Raw genomic sequence first — 26,705 nt, forward strand, 5'->3', positions numbered from 1 at the left:
AAACAAACCCGGAGCCAGGTATGGGGTGAACGCTGAAAGATCAGAGAAGCAGAACAGGCCACAGCTAACCTCACCTCGCCAACTTCTCAGCTGATCCTGTCTCTTCAAACTGGAAACCTCTGTGTCCCTATCCGGAATGAATCTCAGCTGAACTGCTGATAAAAGCCTAAAAGCATAACCAGGCTCTAGTTTCTGGTCCTCACGCCTTATATACCTTTCTGCTTCCTGCCATCACTTCCTGGGATTAAAGGCGTGTGTCACCATGCTTGGCTGTTTCCAGTGTGGCTTTGAACTCACAGAGATCCAGATGGATCTCTGCCTTCAGAATGCTAGGACTAAAGGTGTGTGTATGCCACCATTTTCTGGCCTCTGTATCTAGTGGCTGTTCTGTTCTCTGACCCCAGATAAGTTTATTAGGGTGCACAATAAACTGGGGAACACATATCACCACACCCTTGCCCTGCCCCATCATGGATTTGTTTTCTTAATGTATGGTTGCAGCAGTGTGTGCTCTCCCAAAAATAAATGTTGCTGAGAAGAGGTAGAATCCCACAGCTGTGATGTTGAAATCAGCTACACAGTGAGCGACAAGCTAACCAAGGCTACATAGCAAGGCCCTGTCTCAGACAGACAAATGACAGACAGACAGACAGACGGACGGACGGACGGATGGACAAGCAAGTTGTGAGGGACAAAAATTAAAGTGTGGCGGAATGCACGGGCATTGGGCTTCCTTGAGTGATCCAGGGCAGATCCCTCTGCGCCTCAGAGCTGTGGCGCCCTCTAGTGGCTCCATGGAGCGTCTTCCCCTAAGTCTCTGGCACGCAGATTATTCAATGGGTGGACTTCCCCTTGCGCCAGCTGGTTACTTCTGAGTTTGTCACAGCAAGCTCTGCATGTCTTTGAAATCAGTGGGATTCCGGGCTTTTCATTCCTTCTTACATGACTTTAAATGGAAACAGATCGCGGGGCATGAAACCATCACTAACCTTCTTCATTTCCCGTGCTGAAAGCCCACTGTCTTAAAATGGATCCTTCCCACGTTGTGGGGTCTCGAGAACCCACAGTGAGGTGAGGTGCACCGAGCTGTGGAAGAGGGCTTGTTCAGGGCATAGGTGTCCACAGGTTCTTGTGAGCATGCGTCTGGGTTGATGTTCCACAGCCACAAGCTGCAAGAGATCGAGGCAGCTGCTTAACCTCTTGTAGCAACTTGCACATGTCTTGAGACCCGGGAAATGCACCCGGTTGAACTACACACAAGCCTGTGGAGGGCTAGACTTTCTTTTGTCTTTGCAACTTAGGTCTCAGCATAAAGTCTTACTTATAGTATGTGCTTAACAAACACTAATGAATGAATTAATGAATAGGTTCTTGTGAATAGATGACACCCCCACTCAACTCTAGTTTCGTATGGGAAATCCGTTATTTCCCTTGGCTTGATGGCCTTTTGTAGTGTCAATGTACACTCAGGAAGAGTCCTTAGATTGATTAAAAAACAACATGTTGAATAACAAACTACTACTGTTTTGCACCCTTTCTTGGGAACAAACTGAATTCTTCAGATAGACCATGCTTGCTTAGAGGACAATGTTGTTTTAATTTCTTTTAAAAGAGATTTTGTTATTTTTATTTTATGTGTATGGGCCTTTTCTCAGCATGTATGTAAGTGCACCATGATTTGCCTGGCACCCAGGGAAGACAGATGTTGGGTCTCCTAGAACTGGAGTTACAGACGGTTGTGAGCGGCCAGCTGGATGCTGGGAACTGAACCTAGGTCCTTCGCAAGAGCAGCAAGTGCTCTTAACCACGGATGCATCTCTCCAGACCCCTCTGCTCTAATGTCTGATGAGCTCCTAGGAGCAGCAGTGCTACAGAATCTCGCAGAGGTCCTAGCTGTGTGTGACATGACTCTGCTGGCCCCGAGAGGTGGTGTCTAAAGAAAGACCTAGGGTGCACACTGTACATGGGATTTAGGGGAGACCTCACTGAACTCGAAGCTCTCTGCCAACTCAGTGGCATAAAGTTCTAAATTACCTGATGCAAAGCCTCCCGTTTGGGACAGTCAGGTCTTCGGAGCCACTTGCCATGTCGTTGCTTTTGAAAAGCTATACAAGTTTCAGTGAAGGGGTATGAATCAGCGCAACTAAGCTGCAGCCCGAGGCTCGCTCACCCCTGGGGAAAATGACTCCTTTCTTGTGCTACAGTACCCCACGAATGCTCCTGCACTATGGCACCCTCTTCCTACTTCTCATTGTCCCTTGCCTCCACCGTCCTGTCAAATAGGATCTCAGGTCAGGGCCAGGCTTTGCTTTTTCTGGACAAAGTGCACCCTCCGCTGTCCCCAGCACCCCTCCCCCGACCCCCCCCCCCATGTTGTCCCCATTGACTTGATCTTCTGCTCCACTTGAACCTCCACCCTGATTATGGGAGGCAGGGATGAGTGAGAAAAGAAAGAATGGCATTCTCTGGCCACATGTGATGGTGCATGCTTATAATCCTAGCAACCTGGGAGGCTGAGGCAAGGTGGTACCTGTGCGTTTGAGGCTAGCTTGATGGATTTCTTACTAACCTGTGTGTTGTGATCCTGTGTGATTGTGGTCCCACCTTTTAGAAATGAATGAATGAAGCCATTCTCTCTCATAAACCCTGGTCCTGGGCCCCAAGAGCTCCCTCCATCTTCCAATGAAGTCCTTTTCTGCTTCTGGCCGTCTTTGTTTGCTGCTGCCTTGGAATTCTGGGAAGCAATCTGAACTAGCTAACAAAGTAAAAGGGAGTATGTGTGCTCTGAGTTCCCCAAAGGCCGTGAAAGATTCTGGGTGTCCTTATATTTTCTTTTTCCCCACAGGGTGAGTTTCTTCGACATTTCCCCAGAAGGATGCTTGATGGATGGCCATTGTTTCTTTGTTTCTTGGTTGCTAAGCAACAGGGGTGGTGGTAAAGGTCGGACACCAGTCCCATCAGGGCTGATTTCTACCTTCCCTTTTCTATAGTGTTCATTAAGCCCTCCATGTAAGCACAACCCTAGTGGACAGGCTCAAGAGCCAGAATATATCTATATTTATAATGAATATGTATGTAGTTTAGGGCCTGCATGGATATGCGTGTATATATATGTGATATATTTAGCTGATATAGGTGATGTGTATGTATGTAGCTGAACTGAGATACACGTATAAAGAGCTGTAAAAGTTACTTCCTATATTTGCCAGTACATGTGCATATGTGTGTCTGTGTGTTTGTATATGAGTCTATGTGTTTATGTATGTGTGTCTGTGTCTCTGTGTGTATTCATGCATGTGGACAGTCAGAGTGGAGGTAGGAACTGCAGAGGTGTTGCTCCAAATGTGAAGCACCAGGATTGCCCCTCTTATATCAGAGAGGCAGGATGGTAACTGTGGAATGAAGCTAAGGAAGGCCCTTCCCCACCACCAATGAGCCTCTGAATCCGTTCAGCTACTCACTTAATCTTCACAGGGCCATGAAGAAAATTAAATGTCCAGTGCATAACACAGTTGTCTTAGTTAGGGTTTCTATTGCTGCGAAGAGACACCATGACTAGGGCAACTCTTATAAAGAAAAGCATTTAATTGGGGATGGCTTACAGTTTCAGAAGTTTATTCCATATTATGTATGGCAGGACATGTGGCATACAGACAGACATGGTGCTGTAGAAGGAGCTGAGAGTTCTAGATCTTTTAAATTTTTTAATGATTTATTTAATTTATGTTTATGGTGCTCTATCTACATGTACACCTGCATGCTAGAAGAGAACATCAGATCCCATTATAGATGGCTATGAGCCACCATGTGGTTGCTGGGAATTGAACTCAGGACCTCTGGAAGAGCTGCCAATGTTCTTAACTGCTGAGCCACCTCAGTTTCAAGCAATCTGTAATCTCTTTTCTGCCTTTATTGATTGCGGTGGTTTGAATGAGAACTCTCCCCCGTAGTCTTGGGTGTTCGAATACTTGGTTCCCAGTTGGTAGCACTGTTTGGGGAGGATTAGGAAGTGCAGTTTTGCTAGAGGAATTATGTCATGCTTTGGGATAGACTTGGAAAGTTTGGTGGGTGCAGGGGGAAGGAATGACAGACTTTTGTTTTCACAAAGATAACCAGATCACTTCCTTCTGGGGAAATAGACTTGACTGGTCACATCTATGAAGTCTGATTTTGTTGTCCTTTCTGGCTGCTCATTAGTGTTCCTCACAAGTTAGATATCATAATTCACCATGTCTCTAGAGGGATTTCAGTCACGCTGCATTATCTGTGAAGATTTTTCTAGTTGAATGAATCCAGGGGAAAGCACAACACCCAGGAGGGTGAAAAGTCTCCCAGGAATTCACTGGTTCATGGTGGTGATCATGATCTTCTTCATTATAAATGGTTGAAACTAACCAAAGAGGACATTGATGGTGATATGGTAGGTAGTTTGTATTCTGTGACTGTTGAGTATTGTTCATTCCATTTAAAATAAATCTGAGGGCTGGGGAGATAGCTCAGTCAGTAAAGTGTTTGCTTTGTAAGTTTAAGAACCTGAATTGGGTTCCCTGGTACCCACATGAACAGCCAGGAGGATAGCAGCATGATCCTGTAATTCCAGCACTGGAGAGGCAGAGACAGCCAAGATCACTGGGGCTTGCTGGCCAGCTAGTCCAACCAATGAGACACCAGGTCTCAAAAAATTAAGGAGGAGAGTGACCAAGGAAAGTAAATGATATCAGTCTCAGGTCTTCACATTCATGTACACACACATATAATGTACATCCACCCACAGGCCTTCCACATGACCATGTACATGTATACACACACACACACACACACACACACACACACACACACACACACCCCACACACAAATAAGTCTGGGATCCTCATTTTGAATCTGGATAAAAAGGATTTTTTTAGACATTGAACTGAATAATATACACTGAATGCAACACCAGTTAACAACTTAAATTAATTAAAAAGCAGTGTCTTCTCCTAACTTTATGCTATATTTTTATAATATCTCAAAGAAATACATGACGATGTCATTAGCAGTTTTCTGTTGTGGTCCGAGGCTCTGAATCAACCCAAGCAGGCATAAGAGATTACCACAAGGCAAGATTTGCATCAGGGCAGTCCAAAAGAAAAGGGGAAGGGAGGGGGGCTGATCAATCAGGACCATAGAACATACTCGACTGCGACCCTGAATGCCAGTTGAAGCAGGTATATAAGCACAAAAATCACAAACATGTTGCTGAGTTACAGTTATAATTTTCACCAATCAGGATTTAGAGATTAGAGACTTCCTTGAGTGTTCCATCAGCTTCAGCTGATATACAATGCAAGCTTTTCAGTCCAGCCAATCGGATTCATTTGTTCCTTCTGTTGCTAGGAATAACCATAATGTTTCTAGAGAACTAAAGATGCATAACAACTATTCCTATGGTTTAGGGAGGAGGTTGGCCAGCCATTGGAAGTTCTCAGCTCCCCTAGGGCTTGGGAACTTCAATTTAATTTCACCCTGCAGGTAAAATGGAGTCGGGTTAAAATGGCAGTACTCAGGCCAAGGTGCTTTGGCCTGCTCCCTTCACCTTCCCCTCCAAGTGTCCTCAGACTAAACCTTCTTTTGTGAGTGAGACAAACATCAGAAATGTCCTTGTCAGGAAGGACAGAGCCATGGAAAGGAAACCAGGGCCTTGATGACACTGATGACATTGGAAGCATCCCTCAAGCTTCAATATTCTTGGTCTGTGCATTGGCTCGAACAAATACATCCTCACTTCAGCACCAGCCTTCTCAGAATGAGCCTTTTGCTGCTGTGGGATGGTCTTTCTGTACGCTGTGAATATGTGTTGCTCCCATTGGTTAATAAAGAAGCAGCTATGGCCTATAGCAAGTCAGAATAGAACCAGGCAGGAAATCCAAGAGAGATACAGGGGGAAAAAGGCAGGGTTAGAAGGAGACACTGAGTACTGCCAGAGGATCAAGATGTATTGGAACACAGGTAATGCCATGAAGCTATGTGGCAAAACATAGATTAATAGAAATGGGTTGAATTAAATTGAAAGAGCTAGTTAATGACAAGCCTGAGCCATAGGCCAAACAGCTTGTAATTAATATAAGACTCTGTGTGTTTGTTTGGACTGAACAGCTGCAGGACTAGGTGGGACAGAAACTTCTGTCTACATTTTACTGCCTGGAGCACAAAGACCCTAATGTGTGCTACGAGCACAGAAAAAGAATCAGCTTAAGACAAATACCGAGGTCCAGCCTAGACTTAGCAAAGGCAGATGAATGCATGGCTTCCTGAGGCTGGAGAGATGGCTCAGCACATATTGAGCACAGAAGAGCACATACTGCTCTTTCTTTGAGAGTTTGGTTCCTACAACCTACACAAGACTGCTCACAACCACCTGTAACTCCAGCCCCAGGGGATCCATTGTCTTTAGCCTCTATGGTACTACTGTATGTGCACATGCTCACCTCCCCCCACGTAATTTAAAATAATAAAATTAAATCTTAAAAAAGACATAGCTTCTAGGCCTTTTGGCTAAGATCAATTACTATGAAAGCCTATTGGTGCCCAAGTTGGTTAGTGATGGCTGCTATGCTATACCTGGGCTACACAAATTTCTTTTTCTTTGTTATTAACTTTTAAAGTTATCATGCAAAGAAGTGAGTTTTATTTTCTTTTTGTTTTTATTAAGAGATATTCTATTTGTTTTACCTATCAACCACGGATTCCCCTGTCCTCCCTCCTCCCACCCCCCAGCCTTCCCCCCCCCAACCCACCCTTCATTCCCACCTCCTACAAGGCAAGGTCTCCCTTGGGGAGTCAGCAGAGCCTGGTACATTCAGTTGAGGCAGGTCCAAGTCCCTCTTCCCTGCACTAAGGCTGAGCAAAGTGTCTCAGCATAGGCACTAGGTTCCAAAAAGCCGGCTCATGCACTAAGGACAGGTCCTGGTCGCACTGCCTGGGGGCCCTCTAAACAGTTCAAGCTAAACAACTGTCTCACTTATCCAGAGAGCCTAGTCCAGTACCATGGGGGCTTCTCAGCTATTGGTTCACAGTTCATGTGTTTCCACTAGTTTGGCTAGTTGTCTCTGTACTTTTTCAAATCATGGCCTCAATAACTCTTGTTCATATAATCCCTCCTCACTCTCGTCGATTGGACTCCTGGAGCTCCGCCTGGGACTTGGCTGTGGATCTCTGCATCTGCTTCCATCAGTCACTGGATAGGAATGGGTTTTATTAGTGCATGTTCGTGCCTGTGTGTCATTATACTTGGCTCTCATTGTGCCCAACCTCTTCTCCATGCTACCCCGGCCCTTTGGCTGGCTCCCTTCCATTTAGCCAATAGTCTCCCTTCTGATCTCATGTCACACGTATTCCATCACCCTCTCTCCCCTCACCTTAATATGTCTCCCTTTCCTCTTATGATCACCTTTCCAGTTTCATCTTCTTGCCCCCTCCCCCACATCTAATTTTAAATCTAGGTTCTACATATGAAACAAAAAACATAAAGTAATTGCGTTTCTGAATCTGGCTTATTTCACTTAGCATAATGATTTTCAGTTCCATTCATTTCCTGCAGCTCAACCATTAGAGAGCCCCAACGCCTTAGCTGAGAGCCCAGTGACAGTGGAGGTGCCTCTTCGGAGGCTCCCACATTGCCTCTTCCTGTGGTCTTGTCTGTGGCAGCCGAGCTGGCTGCTACTGTGTGTGGCCAGTGTGTATCCCTCCACCATATGTGAACCTTGACAAAGCTGCTGGAGTTATTTGTAGCAAAGCATTTGGTTTGGGGTTGGGGAAGCTGGATGTACAAAGCCATGCAGTGGTGTGGAATTCTCCACATCTGGTTCATTTTTAACAATGCTGCTATGGTTACTGGGATCTGGAGACTAAATATAAATAGGGGGAGCAGGATTGCAGTTGATGACCAGGTTTGCTAAGATTTGAAAATGCCATCTGACACTCCATTTGCTCCGAGCAGGGATGAAAAGTGCGGGCATCAAGTCCCACGAGAGGGAAGGACGCAGAGACATTGGTTGTGCTGACAAAGCATAGCTCAACCGTCTGGTTTTGAAGGCTGGCTTGCTGGATGCTACCACATGACCTGTGACAGTGACAGATCCAAGCTGACAAGGGATACCCTTGCTGTGGGCTATAGGACTGGAGACCTCTAGCTATACACCAAGGTCATGATGAGACATTGGAGAATCAGTTGACAGGGAGTCATGTGGAGGTCTCAGCACTTCACTAAGCCTTTTGTGGACACCCCTCCGGTGACACCAGCACTCTCTGTCATCACAGCTAAGTGCCATTTGGATCCCAGTGCTCCCATCTCTGCAAAACCCAGCAATGCCACCTTCATTGAGAAGGCATGCTTAGACTCTGAGACCTCCTAGGAGGCTTACAGTACCGAGCCACATGCTGTGGATGATTGATTGACAAATAAAGTGCTGATTGGCCAGTAGCCAGGCGGGAAGTATAGGCGGGACAAGGAGAGAGGAGAATTCTGGGAAGTGGAAGGCTGAGTCAGGAGACACTGCCAGCCTCCACCATGAGGAGCAGGATGTAAAGTACCAGTAAGCCACGAGCCATGTGACAAGGTATAGATTTATAGAAATGGGTTAATTTAAGATATTAAAGACTAGATAGCAAGAAGCTTGTCACGGCCATACAGTTTATAAGTAATATAAGCTTCTGAGTGATTATTTTATAAGTGGACTGCGGAGGCATGAGATACAAGATGTAAGGTACCAGTAAGCCACAAGCCACGTGGCAACTTATAGATTAATAGAAATGGGTTAATTTAAGATATAAGAACAGATGGCAAGAAGCCTGCCATGGCCATACAGTTTATAAGTAATATAAGTCTCTGTGTGTTTACTTGGGTCCAAGCAGCTGGCTGCAGGGCTGCAAGAGCTAAACAGAACCAGGAAAACTTTAGTTACAGCTACACTAGAAGAGGGCCAAGGCTGGAGGTCACAGACTTGGCCTTGCTTGGGGTTGGAGGTTTAATCCAGCTGAAAGAAACCTCTGGGAATAGATAGCATAAGTCTTAGCCTTAATGTATTTCCACATGACTGGCACCCACTCCTCCACCAAGGTGACCAAAAACAAAGGAAGAGCTGCACAAGAGCTGTATTATATCCATTTGGACAGTTACTGGATAGTTTATTGGCCATCATGGGACTGATGCTATAGTCACCTAGGCATTGTTTAAACATACTGACCTTTGCAAAAGCTGCATTTGTGTACATGTTTGATGCTATGGAATAATCCTTCTGTACACTGTGAAAATGTTAATAAAAAGCTGATTGGCTGATAGCTAGGCAGGATCTTTGGGGGGCAGAGAGAATGCTGGGAAGAAGAAGGGCAGAGTCTCGGGAGGGCGAGAGAGATGCAGAGAGAATGCTGGGAAGAAGAAGGGCAGAGTCTCGGGAGGGCGAGAGAGATGCAGAGAGAATGCTGGGAAGAAGAAGGGCAGAGTCTCGGGAGGGCGAGAGAGATGCAGAGAGAATGCTGGGAAGAAGAAGGGCAGAGTCTCGGGAGGGCGAGAGAGATGCAGAGAGAAGCAAGAAGGATGTGCCCTGTTGAAAGAAGGTCCCGCCACGTGGCAGAGGGTAGACAAGAAATATGGGTTAGTTTAAAATATAGGAGCTAGTTAGTAACCAGCCTGAGCTACCGGCTGAGCATAAATAATGGTTATTTGGGAGCGGCTGCAGAGACACGGAGAAACTTTGCCCAGTTTGGTTTTTATTTTTCCTTTAACATTGATGACTGCTGTTGGGATGAGATGGCTCGGTGACTTTGTAAGGATGAGTTTAAAGATTTTTGTTATGTGAAACTACCAGTAGAGTTCCTTTCACAATCCCCAAACACTACAAATTATGAATTTAAAAAGTATATATTAAGAAATTGATTGCTTTCAAAACTGTTTTATTGAACTACACTGACTGACACACAATAAAGAAACACACATCAAACATGCAACTTCCTAAATTTTGACAGTTATACGTACATTCAAATGCCAATCATCTTTAAATGCTCCCTCTGCAGCTCTGTTGTCCTTATTTCACCTGATAGTCCTGCCTCTCACGGTCTCCAGGCAACAGCTGATCCCTGTCTGTCACTATGAGTTACTGTGTATTTCTTCAAATTTTTATGTAAATTAATTTTTATGATGTACTCTTTTTAAAACCAACTTCTTTCACTTTTTATTAGTTTGAAATTCACCCATATGAATTTAGGTATCAGTTGATTTCTTTTATTGGTGTACTGGGCGGTTTTGTGTGTCAACTTGACACAAGCTAGAGTCATCAGAGAGGAGGAGATGCCTCCATGAGATCCAGCTGTAAGGCATTTTCTCAATTAGTGATCAATAAGAGAGGGCCCAGCCCATGGTGGGTGGTGCCATCCCTGGGCTGGTGGTCCTAGGTTCTATAAGAAAGCAGGCTGAGCTGGGCGGTGGTGGTGCACGCCTTTAATCCCAGCATTCGGGAGGCAGAGCCAGGCGGATCTCTGTGAGTTCGAGGCCAGCCTGGACTACCAAGTGAGTTCCAGGAAAGGCGCAAAGCTACACAGAGAAACCCTGTCTCGAAAAACCAAAAAAAAAAAAAAAAAAAAGAAAGCAGGCTGAGCAAGCCATGAGGAGAAAACCAGTAAGCAGCATTCCTCCAGGCCTTCAGGTTCCTGCCCTGCTTAAATGAATGCCCTGACTTCCTTTGATGATGAACAACAGTGTGGAAGTGTAAGCTGAATATACCCTTCCACAACTTGCTTTTTGGTCATGTTCTCCCCCCCCACCCCTGGAACAAAGGAAGCTTTAACTAAGACAATTGATAGGTCATATGCTACCACCTATTATATGCTAACATTTCTTCATTCAATCTACTTATCAATGGACATTATTGCTATGAAGTCACGTCCAGTTTGGAGCAATCACAAATACTGCCATGAACATCACACACAAGTCTTTGGACATGGTTTTCTGTAGTCTGTGTGAGTGTCTAGCTGTAGAGTGGAGAGTCACACGACAGATGAATTTTCAGCATTCCGAGGAGTCGTGAGCTATCTTCTGAAGTAGTTCATAGACACTTGCTCACATTTCTCCTGTGATGTGTGACTTCAGGCTGCTCCATTTCTGGTTTAAGCTTGATATGGCCAGTCTTTTTGAAAAGTTAGCAATTTTGAAGGTACACAATGGGCTTTCATGATTTTAATTTGCATTTGTGAGAAACAATTGAATATAGTTTTGTGTGATCTGCTGACTGCTAATCTTCTTCAGTGAGATGTATTTATTCAAACCTTTTTGCTTTTTTGGAGACTGGACACTTTTTTTTTTAATCATTGTGATTTAATAGATTTTTTTAAAAAATTTAACTTCATTATTGATTCTTTGGAAGTTTCACATCATGCACCCCAATTCTGCTTATCTCCCAGTCCCCCCATCTCCTCCCCTCACCCCTGCAGAGCCCCACCACAAAAGAAAATAAAACAAAGCAAGCAAGCAAACAAACAAACAAAAACCCTCTTCACTTCTTCTTTCCTGCCTCTCCAACATCTCTTCATTTATCCTGTGGCATTGGGAGCCATGGTGTGTCACACAATAGACCCTTTTGTCCTACCAGCTTTACTAGCAAATGTTCATTGCCATGAGTCACTGATCTGGTTCAAGGCCTCTGGTTTCTGGTACACCATCTTCACTGGATCCTCACTGGAACTCCTCTGGGATATCCTATGGCTGCCCTGAGTCTTAGGGATCCTGCAGGTTTTGTTCTATAGAACCAGTCCCTTCAAGCTCCAGCTGGTCCTAGATGGGTACATGTTAGGATGGGCCAACCCAAGGCCTGCCTGTGGGCCTGGGTGGTAGCTGAGCTGGTCAGTCCAGGCCATTGGGGTCACCTGCCTCAGGCAAAGGGGCGGAGTCAGCTCCCCTATGCCCATGCCCTCAGGGTCAGTTCACTTTGCCTGTGGTGAGAGGTAGGGTCATCTCTCCCAAGTGCAGGGGCCAGCTCTCCTGTGAGGGTCAGGGCCAGCTCTTGCTGCAGTGTCCAGTGAGAGGTAATGCCAGCTTTCCCTGGACCAGTGAAGGGCGGGACTGGCTCAGCATGGCCCTCTGATATCATCTCCCATGGTTCCTAAGGCCTCCAAGGTGACACGGGTCACAGACATCAACACAGACCCCAGCTGCAGCTGGACCACGGATCCAGAAATGGCCCTTGGCAGCAGCTTGGGCCTGGATGACATCCTGGCTCTGGGTGTAAGCACTGGCCACTCAGGTTGGGATGGTTCTGGCAGCAGTGTGGCCCCAGACACCACCAAGGCCTCCAATTGCAGCCCCAACCCTGGGATTCTATGTAACCTTTGGTGGAAATAATGGACTTGGACTTCAGCATAGATCCCAGCTGCGGCAGGACCATGGACCCAGACGTGGTCCTCGGCAGCAGCCAGGTCTGGATGTCACCACTGCCCCAGGTGGCAGTGCAGGTCACTCAGATCAGCATGGGCCTCAGAGGCAGTGTGGCTCTCAGACACCAACATGGCCCCAGACCTCGTGTGTCTGCATGGCCTTCGATGCCAACAGAAGCCTCAGATATCAGCACAGACCCTGGCTATTAATAGGGCCAGGGACCCAGACATGACCCTTAGTTGCAGCTCTGGCCCGGACATCACCATGGCATTGGGTATCAATGCAGGACACTCAGATCTGCATGCATCATGGCCCTCAGACACCAACCTGGACTTAGGTGACTGACTTGACCCTGGGCATCCTCATTGGCTTGGTGGCTGTAGGAACCGCATATGTCAATCCAGACCCCAGCTGCTATAGGGCTATAGACCTAGACATGGTCCTTGGCAGCAGCCTGGGCCCAGATGACACCATGACTCCAGGGGGCAGCATAGGTCATCCAGATCTGCATGGCCCCTGCTGTGGCATGATGTTGGGGAATATTATTTTAAGGTGTTACTTTTGTTTATGTTGCATTTGTTTAACTCTGTGAAGCTGTGTTACTGTGCCTGTCTAAAACACGTGATGGTCTAATAAAGAGCTGAATGGCCAATAGTGAGGCAGGGGAGAGAAATAGGCAAGGCTAGCAGTCAGACAGGATATATAGAAGGAGAAATCTGGGATGATCAAGAGAAGTAGCCAGAGAAGGAGGAGGACTCTAGGGGCCAGCCACCCAGCTACACAGCAAGCCACAGAGTAAGAGTAAGATTTACAGAAGTAAGAGAATGGGAAAAGTCCAGAGGCAAAAAACAGACGGGTTAAACTAAGGAAAGCTAGCAAGAAACAAAACAAGCTAAGGCCGGGCATTTATAATTAAGTATAAGCCTCTGTGCGTGATTTATTTGGGAGCTGGGTGGTGGGCCCCCCAAAAGAGCCAAAATACCAACAACAACAGCATGGCTCCCAGACTCCAACAAGGTGGCAGGCTGTGGCCCAAATCCCTAGATTCCATGTGGGCCCTAGTGGCAATCTGGGCCACAGACTTCAACACAGACCCCAGCTACAGATGGTCCAAGGACCCAGACATGGCCCTAGGCAGCAGCTAGGCCTGGTTGACATCCTAGCTCTAAGTGGTAGCCCTGGCCACTCAGATCAGGATGGTTCTGGCAGTAGCATGGCCCCTGGATACTAACAAGGCCATAGGTTATGGCCCAGGCCCCAGACTCATGTAGCCTTTGGTGGCAACATGGGCCATGGACATCAATACAGACCTCAGCCGTGGTAGGACCATGGACCCAGACATAGTCCTCAGCAGCAACCTGGGTTTGGTTGTCACCATAGTTCCAGGTGGTGCCCCAGACCACTGGAATCAGCATGCCTCTCAATGGCACAGGAGTCATGCACATCAACACAGAACCTGGCTGCTGTACGACCAGGAACCCAGAAATGGCCATTGGCAGCAGCCCAGAATGGACATCACCATAGCCCCAAGTGACAAGCAGGTCTCCAACATCAGCCTACTCCTCACCATCTTCCTCTTCACTTCTTCCTTTCTGCCTCTTTCCACAGCACATGAACCATTCCACTTCTCTTTTTCTCCCATTTCTCCATCACATATTTGCTTCTTATAATGGGGACCATGGATGTCTTCCCTCAGGCCATGGCCTTGAGGACCCTGGCTGGACTGTGGCTAGCTAGTCCCCATCTGAGCAGAACTGCATGGGGGTAGAGGCATGGATGTCTTCTATTAATAGTTCTTTATATATTCTGGATACAGGCCTTTTAAAAAATTAGTCTGTAGTTTGCTTTTCATTTTCTTTTCTTTTTCTTTCTTTCTTTCTTTCTTTCTTTCTTTCTTTCTTTCTTTCTTTCTTTCTTTCTTTCTTTCTTCCTTCCTTCCTTCCTTCCTTCCTTCCTTCCTTCCTTCCTTCTGTTCTTTCTTTCTTTCTTTCTTTTTTTTGGTTTTTCAATACAGGGTCTCTCTGTGTAGCCTTGGCTGTTCTGGAACTCATTCTGTAAATCATGATGGCCTTCGGTTCACAGAGATCCACCTGCTTCTGCCTCTCAAGTGCTGGAATTAAAGGCATGCACCACCAATGTCCAGCTCATTTTCTTAATAGTCTGAAGAACAAAAATAAATTTTGATAAAGCACAGCTTATCCCTGTTTGCGTTCCTGAATTGTGCATTTAGTAATATATCTTGGGAATCTTTGCCTAATTTAAGATCTCTAAGACTCTCCCTATGTTTTCTTACAAGGTTTTGATTTTTGGCTATATTTAGGTCTCTGAGTCACTTTAAATTTAGATTTGATATATGATCAAACTATAGATTTCTGGATAGTTTAACTGGAGGGATAAGTCTTAAGAGAATATTGTGGCAGAGACAATTCAGTGTCTTCCCAATCATGTATTGTTCTTTCTAAGCACACAGGAAGAGTGTATCTCTCAGTTTCCTTACACATAGGTAAATATGATTGAGTCTTAATCTACACTAGCAGTTCTCAACCTGTGAGTCTCAACACCTTTGGGGTTGAATGACCCTTTCACAGGGGTTACATATCAGATATCATGCATATTTGATATTTACACAATGATTCATAGCAGTAGCAAAATGACAGTGATGAAGTAGCAATGAAATAGTTTTATGGTTGGGGGTCACCACAACATGAGGAACTATGTTAAGGGGTTGCAGTATTAAGAAGGTTGAGAACCACTGGTCTATACAATATTGGGAGAGATAATGTGCCATCTTCTAAATTTCACCATGCAACTCTTTGCATAATTATGCACACTCCCCATATATCTTTTTAGGCTGAACTCAGCTGCCACATATCCAAAATAGCAGAACCACAAAAGGATTTCAAATCTTGTACTAGCACACAAAACACCGTTATTTTAGTGTTTACTGCTGCATAATAAATTACCCCAAACCTGAGTGATTCAAATAACAATATTCATTATCTCTTTGATTATGAGTTGGCTGGGCTTAGCTAAATGGTTCTTGCTTTGGACCTTGCACAATTACTGACATTTGTGGCCTAGGACTATAGTTGATCATCTGATGGCTCAGCTGGAGATGCTCAAGATGATGGCTATGTCCTAGGATCTTATCTGGGTTCACCAAGCAGTATGTTGACACTTGGTCTCTACACGTGGCCCCAGAATCTCAGCCTTGTGGTTGGGTTTCTAGAGGAGGCATCCCATTCCCGGTAGCCTGTTTTATATATATGTATATATAACAAAATGTGTGTGTATATATATGTATATGTATATGTATATATATGCATATAGACAACTATTTAAAGACCATACCTGATAGGTTCAACATCATTTCTACCATATTCTATTGACCAAAGTGGTCATAGGGCCTGGATTGAAGAGGACAATAAGTATAGCTCTTGATAAGACAGTGGCAAAATCCCTTTGCTGAATAGCATATATCATGAGTCTCTTCAGAGATACAGTATTTCATGTCATCTCATCAGAACACTCCCTTGGGTTGTTGCTTGTGCTCTGAACTTTTTTAAACGTTTTGATGTTAAGTGTGAAACAAACACTTATGATTGTTACAGGTTTCTGTTCTCTTCACTTAAAAAATAATAATGAAATCTCCCTGCTTATCTCTCCCCACAACACTTATTGTCCTACCAATTGTGTTTTCTGGCATTAATGTTGTTACCCAGCTATCTTACATCGTGGTTTAACATTTTATTTTCCATTTTGCTTCCTCTTTAACAGATCTTTTGCATCATCTTGCCCCTTCCCTCAGTTGTTTGTTGTGTTTGATGATTGTTTACTGAATACCTTAAAGATGATGCTGTACAGCCTTGATTCATTACCATATATTATTTATTTTATAGTGATGGATGCTGTAGTTCTTTAACTCTATTTGTTAATTCTCCTCCCAACACTCTCTACATTTTAAATTTCACATGGCATTACTATTGCTGTTTTAAACAGCCAATATTTATCTCACTTTTCTCTTCCTAGGAGTACTTTTCATCAGTTTTTACACTCTTGTGTTTTCATCTGTCATTATTTTCTTTTCACTCAAAGTACCCCGAGATTCCTCTTGACATGAATCTGCTGGAAATAATTCATGCTAAATTTGCTTCTTAGAAGATGTCTTTTTGTGTTTTTCTTTCTTTTCTTTTCTTTTCTTTTTTTTTCTGTTCATTTGTTTTGTGAGACAGTGTCCTACTTTGTAGCTCTGGCTGGCCTGGCCTGGACCAACCTAGCCTTGAACTCACAAAGATATGTGGAGATATGCCTGCCTCGGCCTCTAGGGTATGAGGATTAAGGCATGTGGTGGCCTTGCTTTTCTTTCTTTCTTTCTTTCTTTCTTTCTTTCTTTCTTTCTTTCTTTCTTTCTTTCTTTCTTTCTTCCTCCCTCCCTCCCTCCCTCCCTCCCTCCCTTTCTTTCTTTCTTTCTTTCTTTTTCTTTTTCTTTTTGACAGGATTTCTCTGTGTAGCTTTGGTGCCTGTCCTGGAGCTTGCTCTGTAGACCAGGCTGGTCTCGAACTCACAGAGATCCACCTGGCTCTGCCTTTTGAGTGCTGGGATTAAAAGTCTGTGCCACCACTGCCCAGCCTTTGCTTTTCTTTCTTTCTTTTTCTACTCATTCCACATACCACCCACAGATCTCACCTCCTCCCTCCTCCCACCCTCCCTCAGCCCTCTCTCCCAAGCCACCCCACATCCCCACATCCCCCAAATCAAGGTCTCCCAAGGGGAGTCCACAGAGCTCGGCACACTGAGCCTAGGCAGGTCCAAGTCCCTTCCCACTGCACCAAGGCTGTGCAAGGCATCACACCACAGGCACCAGATTCCCAAAAGCCTGCCCATGTCCCAGTGACAGATCCCGATCCCCCTGCCTGGGTGCCTCCAAAAAAGTTTGAGCCAAACAACCATCTTCTGTATCCAGAGGGCCTATTCCAGTCCCATGGGGGCTCCACAGCCACCAGTCCACAGTTCATGGGCTTCCACTAGTGTGGCCAGTCGTCTCTGCACATCCTCCCATCCTGATCTCAACGTCCCTCGCCTGCAGAATCTCTCCTCTCTCTCATCAATTGGATTCCCGGAACTCAACGTGGTACCTGGCCGGGATCTCTGCATCTGCCTCCATCAGTCACTGGACAAAGGCCCTATGATGATAGCTAGGTTATTTGATAGACCAGTCACCAGAGTAGACCAGTCCAGGCACCCTCTGGACCATTGCCAGCAGTCCAAGGTGGGGTCATCCTTGTGGACTCCTGAGAGCCTCCTCAGCACCTTGCCTCTTCCTATTCCCATGATGTCCTCATCTATCATGGTATCTCCCTAACAGGGACCCTAGGAGGGACACATGGATGACCCAGCGAAGGAGAAGTGGATGAGATCTACAAGAGCGGACTGGGTGTGTGTGTGGGGGTGGCGGAGGGCAAGGAGTGGGGGATGAGAACATAGGGAAATGGAAGGGTCGAGCTGGAACAGGGACAGAGTGGGAGGGCAAGGAGGGAGATAGCATGTTAGGTGCTTTTATTTCTTAAGGACGTTTCTACTGAATCTGGATTTGTAGCTACTATTTGTATTTTGTTACTTATACATCCATAAATGATCAGTAATACAACACAAAATCAGAGTACATACTTGAGGTGATTCTACAGTTAGATAAAAACAACAGATCATCTATTTGGTTCTACATTCGTAATGAAATAATACTCTTGATTTCTTATTAACGCCAGAGCACTGCTGCATAGGTTGGCTCAATGGGCTTATTTACACACATGCTGTTACTTTCTACTGGAGATAATTATAGTTTCTTTTCAGATTTTTTTGTAAGAAAAAGTGAGATGTATGTGTGTAGGGGGGGCATTGGAAAGTTGACTCATTGGTTAAGAATGGTGGCTGCTCTTCTAGAGGACGTGATCTGACGCCCTCTGCTGGCCTCCAGGGCACCAGCACACCCATGGCACCCATACACACCATACATAAAAATTAAAACTCTAAGGAGGGGGAGTGTTCAACAACTAGAGTTGAATCATGATACTAAAAAGATTGACTTTAACACGTGGATAAGACCTAACACAAAGATGCCCTTTTATTATGAACATATGCTTATTTTTCATCATCATCATCATCATTATTATTATTACTATTATTATTATTATTTTAAATGTCTATTGTTACAAACATCCTTTTTAGGTTGCACCAAGCACGCATTGTTTCCAGGCCTGGGACCCACGTGCTCCTCCACGGTCGTCATGGCTACCTGCCCCGGAACCTTGGCGTGATGACGCTGGTTTCCGGCGGGATTTTTAGAGTGACGAACAGTCTGGGGCCAAGCGACCATGAGAGGGCCGGAGCTCGGGCCCGAAACTAGCATGGAGGGGGACGTCCTGGACACCCTGGAGGCCCTGGGGTGAGTGTTCTCGCGGACCCCGCTTCCCAGCGGGGGCTGTACGCCGGCCCTGCGCGTGGCCGCTGCGGCTCGGGCGCGCGCCTCCCCGGCCCGGCCGTGCGGGGCCGTGCACAGGCCTCTGCTAACGGGGACCCAGTGAACCGGCGGGACGAGCGGCCGCGGCGAGGGCAGGCCGGGCCGGCGCGGGCCTGGGTCCCGCTGCCTTGGCCATCACGTTCACCCCGCAGCCGGCTGTCCCCCGGCCTCCGGGGCCCTCGGTGTGGACGTAGAACTCGCGCGCGCCGCACCGCACCGCAGTCGCCTCTGGACCGTTGTTGTCGCACGCCACTCAATCTTTGGCTTCCCCCGGGCTCAGGAGGACTCACTCCAGCTTCTTTGATGGGGGACGGCCTTTAGTTGAGTGAGAGCCCCAACATTTGAACCTTCCCTCTCCCTAATGCGTGTTTGTGTGGCAGGCAGGGAGATAGGACAGTTCTCAGAGTGCTGTTAGCTGCTGCAGTTTATAATTCTGAGCGCTAGATGCTATGAGGGAGGATCCCAGGGGTGGCGGTGGTTAGACGATCTGCACACGCAGTGTTACTCTCTCCCAACCTGGTTTTCTTCACAGCCCTGCTCTTTTTCCACGTTTTGTCTTGTGAACCTTACTTAGCTCCCGGAAAACAGGTGTTGTGTCAGCTCTCTTCACTGATGGATTCCTGGCAACATACTAGAGTGGGGTCTGTCACAGGGAACAGTGACCGATTGGGTAAATGAATGAAGCAAAAGTTCAAAGGAGGGTGCATACATGTAAGCAAAGGGACAAACGGTTGAGGGTTGATAAACAAACCTCTGACCTCACGTTGGCGCCGTCTACACAATCGTTTGCCTCCTTGCACGCAGCTTCTTTTTGTGGTAACTGTTCCTAAAGAAGCTTGCAACCTGCCCCGTGCTGTGCTTTTGTTCCCTCAGACTTCATTGTCCTAGCAAGTGTCCCTTTTTGGTTTTTCGAGACAGGGTTTCTCTGTGTAGTTTTGGTGCCGGTCCTGGATCTTGCGCTGTAGACCAGACTGGCCTCGAACTCACTGAGATCCTCCTGGTTCTGCCTCCCGATTAAAGGCGTGTGCCACCACCGCCCGGCTCACAACTGTCACTTTTATTGCACTCTGATGATGCATACTTTGCTGTTACCCAGCAGAATAGAACCTTGCATTTACATGATCTTGAGTAAAATGTTTGTTAAATGAAATAACAGAACCAGGGAATTCCAGGGCCATTTGTACCTCTGTGAAATTCTCTTACCTAGCCTGGGGATGTAATTATATACTAAGTTAAAGTAGCCGGAAGTGTTTAGGCTCCAGTTTGACTCCCAGGTCTGACATTTGAAAATTTTGGGATCTTGTAGGGCGTTTATGAAATGGGAAGACATTGGTTTTTATCCTCCTTTGATTCCTTCAACTTACTGTTCCTACTATAGCGTTTAAGAAAGTGAAATTTGCTGTAATGTTGGCATTTGCTGAGGAACATTAGTTTACATTCAATATGAGAAGTAAAAGAGTTTGCACACTTTAGAACGGTTGGGTTTTTTTTTTTTTTTTGGAATGGCCAAGGACAAGATTTTGAAGTTTGAAAACTCCCTCTATGATGGTGAAATGTGGAAAATGTTACTGATTATATATGTTGTAATTGATCACTGTCTTTTCAGATCTCCATGAAGATTGTGAATAATGTATTTGCTATTGTGTTGAAACCATTTAGTTTATCAGTGAAAGTGCTTTAGGTTGCCATGTACGCTAAGGATTGAATGGAATGACTTAAATAGGAAAACTGTGAAGGCCAATGCAGAGATGCAGCGGTTACAAAAGAAAACCAGTTAGGAATCAGTTTCCTCTTCCATGAAATGAGTATCCTCAAGTACATGATTTCATGCTTCTTTAGTTATAGTGGTCTATGATTTTATGAACAGCCCAGTTCAGCTAGCTGGACTGGTTGTACATGGCAACCATGCACATAGCTGATGAAAAGGTTCTGGTCTGGTGTACACTACCGACTCCCCGAGTCATCGTTTTCAGAGGTATAGTGTAATGTTGCAGATGTTACAGAGCTTCACAGTCTAGGGTGAGGGCCACAGTTTCGTTCAAACATTTACGGAGCATGGCTTGTCTTGGACACTGTTCTGAGGAGTCAGTGGTGAGCAAAACAGACTGGTGCCTGGCTTTATGGAGCTCACAGTTAAGTGCAAAGACACACGTGGTTGTCCGTTTATAACTATAATAATAAGTGCTTCAGAGGAGAGAGCTGGCTGATGTAACAGGAGGCTTATGGGGTTTGTTTTTCTCCCCAAAGTCAGTGTTTTGGTGATTTGATCAGTTTTTGTTGAATCTCTTAATCGGGATTTCAGTGAAAAATGACTTATAACCACCGATATATAACTTAGATAATCGCTTTATTGTAGAAATGAGTGTAAGTGGAGAAATGAATGTTTACTCTTAAGTCTCAGTGAGAGGCTTTGTAAGGCCTCGAGTGGCATGTAGAGGAGCAGCCTTTAGCTGGTGCAGTGTCCCAGCCCCAGCTCTGCCTGGTCCTGGCTGCATCATCTGAGTTAGGCTGTTTGTTTTATTTAGTTACAGATGTGGACAGAGGTCAAGAGTTTATGGAGAGTGTTTGGGGTCACATCTGGGCTTAAATCTGAAAACCATCTCTTATCTGTTGGTATTATAGAATTAGATTAATACAGACTTTAAAGCAGTGCTACAAAGATTAAGTGATTTATAAATATGCATGTCTAGGCCTGTGCCTGATTTGCTATTTAAATCTCATTAAGGCTTAATTTCTTTTTTTTTCCCCACCCCCAAGGCTTAATTTCTTTATCTGCAAAATGTAGATTTGAAAATATTCTTCATGAAATACAACTCATTTTTTTACTCAATAGGTAGTAAAATACAGAAGTTCGGCAACTTTGATGAGTTATGGAGGAATGGGTATTATTGATACCTTGATGATAAAACTGCAGTAGAGACAATTTATGATTTATTATCAGTAACTGCTGGATTTATATACCTACTTTATACAGCTATATACTCAAGGTTGCATAACAAGTTCTCTGTAGAAAAGGCTTACAAGAAGAAAAAAACTTAAGAAGCCCTGAAGATTATATGTCTGCAGAAATGTCTGAAGTAAGCCTGTGTGTGTCTAAGGGAGCTTCCAAACAGCATGTAGCAGCTACCTTTTATCCCAAAGAGAAAAAGAAGTATGTTGATTTTTATGTTAAAAATAGTTGCAGGACAGCCCCAAATATTAATAAATATGTTTAACTGTGGGGTGGGAGTTGAGTAGAGGAGATAAGATTCAGATGGCAAACTAGGATTGTGGGGGCACACACCTATAGTTCCAGCACTCAGGAAGCAGAAGTAGGAGGATTGAGAGTTGATCATCCTGGACTTCAGTGAGTTCAAGCCAGTCTGACCTATATATACACTGAGGCCCTGTTTAAAAACAGACAAAAACACGCTAAGCTAGATTTGTGTGGATGTACCTCATTTTGTAAGGTAGACTTTAAACTATATGTTTTATATAATTATACAGGAAAATTATAAATAAAAGTGAAATGAAAACAAAAAGAAATTCCTAAAAATTAAAAAGCAAATCAGAACTGTGGTTATCAAACTGTTGATTAGATGAATTGTCTGGGAATGAACTCAAATTGTATTTTGAATTAAAGATAACCCCCTAGTATAGAAATATCTGACTGGATTGTCAGGAAAGTAAGGAACATAAGACTGATTGGCCATGTGAGTGTGCTTCTACTAGCCAGAGAGAGCAATTTAAATCTCAGAGTGAAAACTGGGTAGTTTTCACTACATTGAGTGTGCTAACACCTGTGCGTGTGTGATGCTGAAGAAAACCTTAGTTGCAGAAAGAGTAAGTATAGAAAATTGATATCTAATACATTTGAAGTAGTATATAAGGCATTTTGAAAATTTAGTGTCTTGGCTAATACAACTTGTGGAAATATTTTAAATGATAACTATGAAATAAATAGTATAGGTTAAGATCTCATAGGTCCTTTTAGCTTTATTTTATACACTGGAAATTTGCATTTATGCTTTTTTTTCACTATAGTTCTTACTATTGAGACATACAAGGCTATTAAGAGTGTTTGGTATTGTGTCATTTGTAATATTTTAAATTGCTAAAAAAAAATGTCAAAGGGCCAAATACAATTGTCAGCTGTTCCGCTCTGCCTTGAAAGCAGCTGCGATCACAAATCAGTATAGTAAGTGTCTATATTCTGATAAAGTAATGTATGAAAACAGGCAGCAGGGCATGGCAGAGAGGACTAGAGGCTCCCCTCCCCCCAGAGAAAGTAAGAGATTAAAAAAAAAAGAATTTAAAAGTAAACAAGACAAAGTAAGAGTTCTTTTTGCCCTTCCCTTTCCTCCCTCCAGCAACTGTCATATCCCACAACCCTCAAATTGATAGCCTCTTTTCTTTTATTGTTGTTAGACATATATCTCTCTCAATTTACACACTAATGTATAAATACATCCTGCTGAGTCCATGTTTGTTTGTATATAGTTTCAGGGCTGACCACTGTATTGGATAACCAGTCAGAGTGTTCATCCCTGGGAGAGGCCAGTTCTCTCAGTAGTCACTCGTAGACTGCAGTTCTTAGTCTAGGGTGGGGCCCATGAGATTGTTTCTCCCTTCTGCAAGCATGTCTGGTGGTATCTTCTGTTCAGGTCTTATTTATGCAGCCATTTCTAAGAGAAGCAGAGTTCCCTGTATCCTGGCTCTCATACTCCGTGTGCGCTCTCTTCCTTGATGCTCCTGAGCCATAGATACAGGAGTTCTGCTGCAGATGCACCTAGTCAGGCCGGGCTCCTCACAATCCAGTGCTCTCTGCATGTGTCCAGTTGTGGTTTTCTGTGATGATCTCCATTTGCTGTAGAGAGAAGCTCCACCTATCTGTGGGAATGAGGGTAAGATTTAGAATGTAGTTAAGGAATTATGCTGGTCTAACAAAGTGATACAGGTTCTCTTCTAAGACTGTGACCCGACAGGCTCCAGCTGGCTAGGTTTTGAGTAGCAGGCATGCTTTTCTTCCTGTTGAGCAGGCCCTAAGCTCACTTAGATGGCTGGCTGTTGGTTACTGTAAACATGAGTTTGTACCTTATGGATATCTTGTCATGCTGGTCACTATTGTGGTTCACAGGTGTCACAGTAGGGTAGGACTATTGATTGCTTCCCTCCCTTGGCAGCTTGTATGGTACTTTCTGGTTCCATGGGAGCTAGATTGTAGGAAGGAGGCTTTGGCTTAGATTCAGTTCAAATAATCCAAGTTCTATGTCTTCAGTGTGTCTTCAGCAGTAGGGGCTTACTTTCAACCTCTGAGAGGTATCCAAAGGCAATAGCAACAGCCTATATTGTTTAGGGAGTCATCTGGCCTCCCCTGGGGCTATGGATCTGAACATAGAGTTCTCAGTAGAAGAAATAAAAATGGTGAGGACATAACCCCCAAAATGTTCATCATCCCTAGCAATTAGGGAAATGCAAGTTAAAACAACTTTGAAACTTCATCACACTCATTGGAATGGCTAATATCAAAACAACTTTTCTTCGTTTTTAAACTGTTGTTTCTTCCTTTCCAGGTATAAGGGTCCCCTGTTAGAAGAGCAGGCACTCGCCAAGGCAGCAGAGGGTGGACTGTCTTCACCTGAGTTTTCAGAGCTCTGCGTTTGGTTAGGCTCACAAATAAAGTCCTTATGCAGCCTGGAAGAAAGCATCACTTCAGCCGGTACTGCCGCCCGGTCTACCCCGCCCGGTCTACCCCTCCCTCTTCTAGGAAAGCAACTTTGACAGTGCAGAAATCGTAGCTTTATCAGTAGTGCCGCCACTACATGAGGAAAAATCATTGATGTGATGAACCTCAGTACTGGCTGTTAAAGTCTGATTTCATTTGTATAGTAATCCAAAGTTGGTTCTTAAATTTGCTCCATAACTGTAAGCCATCACAGCCTATCTGGAAAAGGTGGTGTGAATTGGCTGTTTTAAAAACTGGAGCTTTTCACTATGACTCATTTTGAATTTTTAGAAATATGTATACTCCTCAATTTAAATATTACTCTCAAGTCTTTGTCTTAGGACATAGATTCACATGGAAATATTGTGATTATAAACCTCTTAGTACCTTATACTGTTCTTTCAGTTCATCGTCATCTGGTTCCTGGGGTCTTCCTGTGTCTGGTAGAATTTCAGATAGTCTGATAAAATGAGAAATGAGTAATTATTGGGTATTCATTGAGGAAAAAAGTAGCCTTTTTTCCAAAGCTATTTTTTTTAAGTAATTGCTTTTTTTTATCATACATGACAGAATTCATTTGAAACAAAATAAAATAATCTACATTTAAAGCATGATGCAGGTTCCTCATAATTATATTAAAGATGGCAGTGAAGCTAAAATTCATGATTGCATTCATTATCTCAGTATAGAGAAACAGTAGAATTGGACAGTTGCCCTGGAATCAGTTAATAACTATTGCTCTGATAATGCTTTTGAATATTCTGGTTGCTAACACTCAAAGTGTCTGGCTTACCTGATTTCCTGGAGACTCCATTTGAAGAAACTTATGAAAGATTTAAATGTAGAAATATCCTGTGAGCATGCCCTTCATGTTCTTAAACTTAGATGTCACTTTCTGTGTGTATACATTGTGTGCTTGCTTTCACCCAAGCCTTGCAGTTACCGTTCTAAAGATGAAAGTGAAAATATATAGATTGAATGTAAAACGGAAATCAACTGTGATGAATTTTACAGTGGTGGATTATGTGGTAAACGCTCAATGAATCCGTATGACTTCTTTTAAAGGGAGGGATGATCTAGAGAGCTTCCAGCTTGAGATAAGTGGATTTTTAAAAGAGATGGCCTGTCCGTACTCGGTCCTCGTATCAGGAGATATTAAAGAGCGCCTCACGAAGAAGGATGACTGCTTGAAACTTCTCTGTAAGTTGTCTTCCCTGGGACATTTCAGCACATGTGTTCAACGTACCTTTGTTATTTCCAGGTCAGAATCTAATCTTTGATCGTTGAGACATCAGATAGCTTACACACTGAAAAGGCCTTTGTGTTGGACGAAAAGGATTGTACCGTCTCAGACGTTCTCACACAAACTCTACTAGCCCACATTAACACTCACAGTGTGGTCAGGAAATCCCTGTGTTTGTGCTTTCTACTGTATTTTTAGCAAGTTTTCCTTTGCCTGATTCATCTCTGTTTATGATGAAATGGTTAACTTCATCGTCTCTGAAGTCTTACTTAATTTTTTTTTTAAGATTTACTTATTTATTATGAATGCAGTGTTCTGCCTGCATGTGTCCCTGCATGCCAGAAGAGGGCACCAAATATCATTATAGATGGTTGTGAGCCACCATGTGGTGTCTGGGAATTGAACTCAGGACCTCTAGAAGAGCAATCAGTTCTCTTAACCTCTGAGCCATCTCTCCAGCCCAGTCTTACTTAATTTTTTAAATTCTTTGGGAAATGAAGCTGTTGAGAAGATCTCTACATCTTCTTTGTAGTGATGGGCACTGGTTGACAGTTTAGAAACATTTCTTGATCACCTACTCTTAAACCAGGAACTACCCTAGGCACTAGGATACATCACAGAGAATCAGATAAAATGTAGTTTATGCCTTTAGGTTCTTGAGTGAGGCTTGATTTTTCAGGGAGTTTTGGAGTATATATCGGTTTGTATTCCTACAGCTGCTCTAAGGGTCTCCCTTAGAACGTGTATTTTGTTAAACTTCGTGCTATTTTGAGAATTCAGTGAACAGTGGCTATTTGTCATTCAAGTTTGAGGTGTTCTTTAGCTGCTGTTCCCATTGGT

General features: G+C 44.2%; 1 protein-coding gene across 2 annotated transcripts in view; it reads left to right on the top strand.

The window, feature by feature from the left end:
* Fam98b (family with sequence similarity 98 member B) overlaps nt 1–26,705 on the top strand; it is a 76,974-nt gene that overhangs the window by 36,441 nt on the left and 13,828 nt on the right. For both annotated transcript variants that reach the window (XM_052723982.1, XM_052723983.1), the window contains 3 exons: nt 18,627–18,843; nt 24,471–24,616; nt 25,688–25,822. In XM_052723982.1, the coding sequence (XP_052579942.1) occupies nt 18,773–18,843; nt 24,471–24,616; nt 25,688–25,822 (352 nt within the window). In that variant the 5' untranslated portion in view covers nt 18,627–18,772. The remainder of the gene's footprint in view (nt 1–18,626; nt 18,844–24,470; nt 24,617–25,687; nt 25,823–26,705) is intronic.

The sequence above is a fragment of the Peromyscus californicus genome, unplaced genomic scaffold (genome assembly GCF_007827085.1).
Source record: "Peromyscus californicus insignis strain IS unplaced genomic scaffold, ASM782708v3 Scaffold_7__1_contigs__length_154581171, whole genome shotgun sequence".
NCBI classification, from domain to species: Eukaryota; Metazoa; Chordata; class Mammalia; order Rodentia; family Cricetidae; genus Peromyscus; species Peromyscus californicus.